Source organism: Berghia stephanieae, chromosome 12 (genome assembly GCF_034508935.2).
Source record: "Berghia stephanieae isolate SIO BIC M18660-M18661 chromosome 12, UCSD_Bste_1.3, whole genome shotgun sequence".
NCBI lineage: Eukaryota > Metazoa > Mollusca > Gastropoda > Nudibranchia > Aeolidiidae > Berghia > Berghia stephanieae.
The window spans coordinates 20,269,396-20,275,059 of NC_088371.1; the positions used below are offsets into that span (position 1 = coordinate 20,269,396).

Genomic DNA, 5,664 nt, shown 5'->3' on the forward strand with positions numbered 1-5,664 from the left:
ATAGATGAGTGTCGGCTCGTTAGAGCCTCTATTTACCCGGAAATATTGTGGGGTTTCCTCTAGTTCCATTTAAACAGTCTTGTCTATTTGACCCCCCCCCCCCCCCCCCCCCATTCTCCCCACCCCCTCTCTCTCTCTCAAGGTCCCATCAAGTGTTTCACCTGTTCTGGGGCCGTTGAAAACAGCGAGTGTTCGGATCCCATAGACGTGAAAATGACGAACACATCATACAAGATGTGCGAAAGTGGCGTCTGCCTCAAGTACACGCGATATAAAGAACGTAAGTCTTGAGTTAAAAAGAGTTTATTTAAAAAAAAAAAAAAACAAGTGTTGATTATTAGGCTTGAAGATTCCTTTAATTTAATAAAATAAAATAAATAAATTCCCTTTATTCATCCCTGAGGGGAAATTTTTCTTTAGGATCTATTCCAAGGGAAGACTGGAATGACCCAGGCGTCAGCCGCAGTGCAGCGCCGCAAAGTGAGCAAAGGCTAGGTGGCTTGCTCAAGGCCACACAACGCGGCGGGTAGTCGAACTCGGTACCTTTCAGGTACGAAGCAAAGACCATACCGCTGAGCCACGCTATCCCATGAATTTCAAATTTAATTTATTTTATTTTATTTTCTATTTATATATAATTATTTCTTTATTTGTTTTATTATTACTTTTTTAAAAAGATTCTTTTGTTTTATAGATATGCATAGAATATTTAATTATGATTAATTTAGATACTTGGAGCATGCACGTTTGTAAACAAATTTTCAATTTATAGGATGAATAAAGTATTATCTTATCTCGCTCGCTCTCTTGTGTTTTGGAATCCGAAATTTATTCCTATCTCGCACTTGCGACCTCGTTGAGCGGTTGGGAACATGTCTGAAAGCATATCTTGTATACATTCGGATGTTTCATCTTTGTATGATCGGGTGCTGGTGTCTGGATGATACTTTTAGCTGATCACCTGGGTGGGGTTCCCGGCCTCCCATAGTGGGCAGGGAGGTACTTACAGTGTCTTCTATCCTCCTACATCTGTTTTCCAACATGCTTTCTGTCTTTGTCTTGGTTTTGTCCTGGCCCGGACCGGTTACCCTGGCTGGGAGGGAAACAACCAATTGTATAGTTAAAGATTGGGAGATGATATTTTTTTTTGTATTGTAAATCACCTCCCTGTTATGCAGTGTATTATGTTTTATTTACATATTATATATGATTTGTAAACATTGGAGTGTATTCCTCTTTGTGGGGACCTGTGCTTGTTTCTGGATGAGGTGATCTGAAACTAACTACTTTGATATTGTGCTATTGGAATCTACATCTGTTTCATGTTTGAACCAATTCCCGAATTCCCCTTTGTCTTCTCTTTTCTTGGGTGCTTTAATTGTAATTCTATAACTTTTTACTATCCCATTTTCTTTCTTTTTTTTACTGGCGCTGACATGACCTTAATGTGTTGCAAGCGCCGTAACACCTTTGAAACCAAAAACAAAAACAATAGCTGATCACAAACCAAGTAAATTGATGATATACTCTTGGAATCTACATCTGATTCTGTTTCCTATTTGAACCAACACTCCTTTGTCTTGCTTTTTCATGAGTAGACTACTATAATTGTAGTCCTATCGGGGTTTTTTTATAAACCCGTTTCTTCCTGTTTTCTGGCGCTGGTATGACCTAAATAGTTTGCAAGCGCGGCAAATTTATTTTTTTAGATTGATCTTTTTATATAGTGCAATATCCACTAACGTTCTCAAAGCACTTTACAGCAAAGGGTCCCTGACCAACAGCAACACGTAACATGTAGAAAGAGACCTGAGGCCTCTTAGGCGATATATATTACATATTTTTCCGAAAGGAACAACGCTGTTAACGGTCAGGTACTCAGTTTACACACGAGTACGGTGAGTAAAGAGCCTTTTCCAAAGATTCGACCATGCGCCGAGCGAGGCTTGAACCCAGGACCTTTCGATCCGAAAGCGAGTGTCATACCACAAGCCAACATAGCCACAAAACACTTGTAAATATATTTTTTAAAACCCAAAGGTAAAAGCATTTTTATAGATAGTATGCACTTGGCTAAGAAGGTCACAACATTGCCATTTATAATGCAACCACCATTGAGTACAGACCATACAAGTTATTTTTCATTATATTTGTTTTCCACGTTTATTTGTGTATTGTTGTGCTGACGAAGGGTTTGTACCCGAAACGTCCATTGTCTGTTTTGTTCCCATACGAAGCCTTTCCATTTTCACTCTCTCGTTAGTATTTTACGATCACCGGCTTCAGGCAGCCCTTACCGTTTTCAACATTGCCATCCGGAAGTATAACGGACCAACATACAAAACAATATGTAACCTTGAACGTTTATAGTCTGGTTAATACAGTTAAGTGAGAATTACTCATTAACGCGGATGGCAAAAAAACAATAACAAAGACCAGACTGACGTCATCTTCATTCTATCTATATAATCAGCGATGATCAAAATACCTACCGTATAAAATTTAACACCTAAAAATACGTGTGAATACTCTTAAAGTTTTTCATGTTTTATTTTCTATTTCATCCTGATCAGACAAGCTCCAAATGCTTCGAGGCTGCAGCTCCGATCTCAATTTTCACCTCACCATGATCGACGGCGTGTGCCGCACTGAACGCAATGGAAATGGGTACCTGTGCATGTGCGGCAAGAACCTGTGCAACGCCTCTCCTCCCGGTCCGGCGACACGGAACGGCCGAGAACCGGGCATCCTCATAGTTACCGCGTTACTGGTAGCCGTGATGATTGTGAATAACTGTCATAGTAGCAGTAGCGTAGGGGGGTTGTTTTGGAACGCTGGCGTTGGCAAAGTTTTCCCAGTGCGATAATGATAATAATAAAGTGGTTCTAGTTAGTTGTTTTTGAACTTGAGTGAGTGAGTGATTGGTGGTTAGATTGACTGATTGATTGATTGTTTGGCAGATTGATGTGTAATCGATTGATTAGTTGATTGATTGATTGATTGATTGATTGATTGGATGATTGACTGTGACCTACGTGTACTTATTTGCAGGCCTGATAACCCACACATTATTATGGGCCGTTGTTGCAATAGATATTCTCTTAAACCAACGCAAAAAAAAATTATCTATTACAACTATGTTAAATCGAGCCTATAATTCAATTTGCTATCGGCTATCAGGCCTGCTAATATGTACACATCGACTGTGATTGATTATTGATTTATGATCGCTACTATTTGATATTTATTTACCTTATTGTTCAAAAACTTGCTTTGTTTACTCAATCAATAGTTTTAAAATTCATATTGTTATTATTATTATTATTATTATTATTATTATTATTATTATTATTATTATTATTATTATTATTATTATTATTATATTTATTATTATTATGTTTAATCGCAATATATGCATATATTTTTTGCTGATATTACGATTAAGAATACTACTTCCATGGTTAGTTATTATCAAAGTCATTATTCATCTAGTTTTCCTATAACTCCGATGTTCATTTATTTATTATTTGACCTAACGTTCTTAATTTGCACATATAACACCTTCCAACTAGCACATATTATTATTGACGATAGTATTATATTATTGTTACATGTCACGGAAAGCAAGGCTATTTGTAACCCATCGTCTCAAAACGGTTTTATGTCGCGTGAACCAGATGGCAATAAGTCTAAATTAATGCTAATCGAATGAAAAATAGGAGTTATTGATATTTAGCACTCTAAATTTTTAAAAATTAATTCTCCTGATTAAACCCTATAATAATCTCAACTCAAGTCTGAATTTTCTGGATATGATTTCAATTTTCAGCATCTTAATCATCCCGAAATAATTAATACCGTTTTGAGGCGAGGGGTCATATTTTGTCAAAAATCAAAATTTTTTTTTAGTCTTCAAAGATTGTGTTCATCCGTTTTTTCCATTCACGGGGTTAAAAAAACAAAACAAATAAAACCAACAACTTTCATCTTCCTCAAAAAAGTTCCAGACTGTTATAAAATATCATACTAACGAAAGAGTGAAAAGGGAGAGGCTTCGTATGGGAACAAAACAGACAATGGACGTTTCGGGTACAAACCCTTCGTCAGCACAACAATACACAAATAAAAGTGGAAAACAAATAAAATATAATGCAAAGAAACACTTTTTTTTTGCATTATATTTTATTTCTTTTCCACTTTTATTTGTGTATTGTTGTGCTGACGAAGGGTTTGTACCCGAAACGTCCATTGTCTGGTTTGTTCCCATACGAAGCCTCTCCATTTTCACTCTTTCGTTAGTATTTTACGATCACCGGCTTCAGGCAGCCCTACCGTTTTCTAAAAAAATATGTGAGATTTTATAGATCGGATTGCCCATTGAATATGTTCAAAGCGCTTTACTATTGGTTTTAAGATAATAGAAATGCTTTACGCGTTTGATGAGACAACCACGTCTGTATGTCAGTGGTGAGGCACTGTAACATTATTTGTTTGTTTGTTTGTTTTACAGACAGCAGTGTTAATGACCATTCTCACAGTAATGGCACTCATTTCAATGCGGTTCAATGAGGCAGCTAAAACACATAGCTGGGTGGGGTTCCTGACCTCCCATCGTGGGCAGGGAGGTACATACTGTGTCTTCTATCCCCCTATAATATCTGTTATCCAACTTGCTTTCTGTCTTTGTCTTGGAATGAGATTACTTGGTTTTGTCCTGGCCTTGGCCGGAGTCCTGGCTGGGCGGGAAACAGTCAAATGCATAGTTATTGTTTTGGGAGATGATATTTTTTTCCCTTGTAAATCATCTCTTTGTTATGTAATATTGTATTTGTTATTTTGAATATATGATGTAACCATTTGAGTGTATTCCTCTTTGTTGGATTTTGTGCTTTTGTCCGGATGAGACTTATAGGTGATCTCAAACTAAGTACATTGACGGTGTGCTCTTATTGGAATCTACATCTGATACCTATTTATTCCCAGTTCCCCTATGTCTTACTTTTTCTTGGATGCTTTAGTTGTAATTCTAGAACTTTTTACTATCCCATTTCTTCCCTTTTACTGGCGCTGATATAACCTTATGTAGCTTTCATTAGTATTAATTATGGATACATTATGAGAAAAGCTTTTGTATTAATGCAGTCACGGTTCTGATGAATTAGAATTGATGATATTAATAATGATATAATAGCTGCAATAACCACCATGCGTCTACTTCCTTCTTTGTTCCTTTTAACATACGAGTCAGATACAAAGAATCATCTGACCGATCGATGTACAAACATATAATAATTTATTGCGTTATATTCCAGTCGATTTTACCCTTTTGTATTAAAAACTTTACCCTAGATATTAGAACAAGATCTATCCAACGAGGTCTTTCCTCAAGGTCAAAACAAGTCCACGTCTTTGGTTAAAAATGAGCTTATAACAACTTGTTCTAATATGATTATTTAATCAAAGACGGTGACTTGTCATCGGCCTCGAGGAAAGACCTCGTAGGCTAGGGCTAGGTCTTGCGGCTGTTGGGTCAATTTTAATTTCCGATATATCGGTCAGAAATCGTATATTATATTATAGAATATAATATACAGCGCCTTTTACCACACAGTCCTATCCCGCTTCCTTCCTTTTTACTGGCTTTGAAATGACCTAAACCTGGGT

General features: G+C 36.8%; 1 protein-coding gene across 1 annotated transcript in view; it reads left to right on the top strand.

Moving 5' to 3' along the window:
• The window catches only part of LOC144957527 (UPAR/Ly6 domain-containing protein qvr-like), a 53,423-nt gene extending 49,338 nt beyond the window's left edge, over nucleotides 1-4,085 (top strand). Inside the window, exons 3-4 of the mRNA XM_078888865.1 lie at nucleotides 143-280; nucleotides 2,574-4,085. Of these exons, the coding sequence (XP_078744991.1) occupies nucleotides 143-280; nucleotides 2,574-2,866 (431 nt within the window). The 3' untranslated portion in view covers nucleotides 2,867-4,085. The remainder of the gene's footprint in view (nucleotides 1-142; nucleotides 281-2,573) is intronic.
• Nucleotides 4,086-5,664: the final 1,579 nt, after the last annotated feature.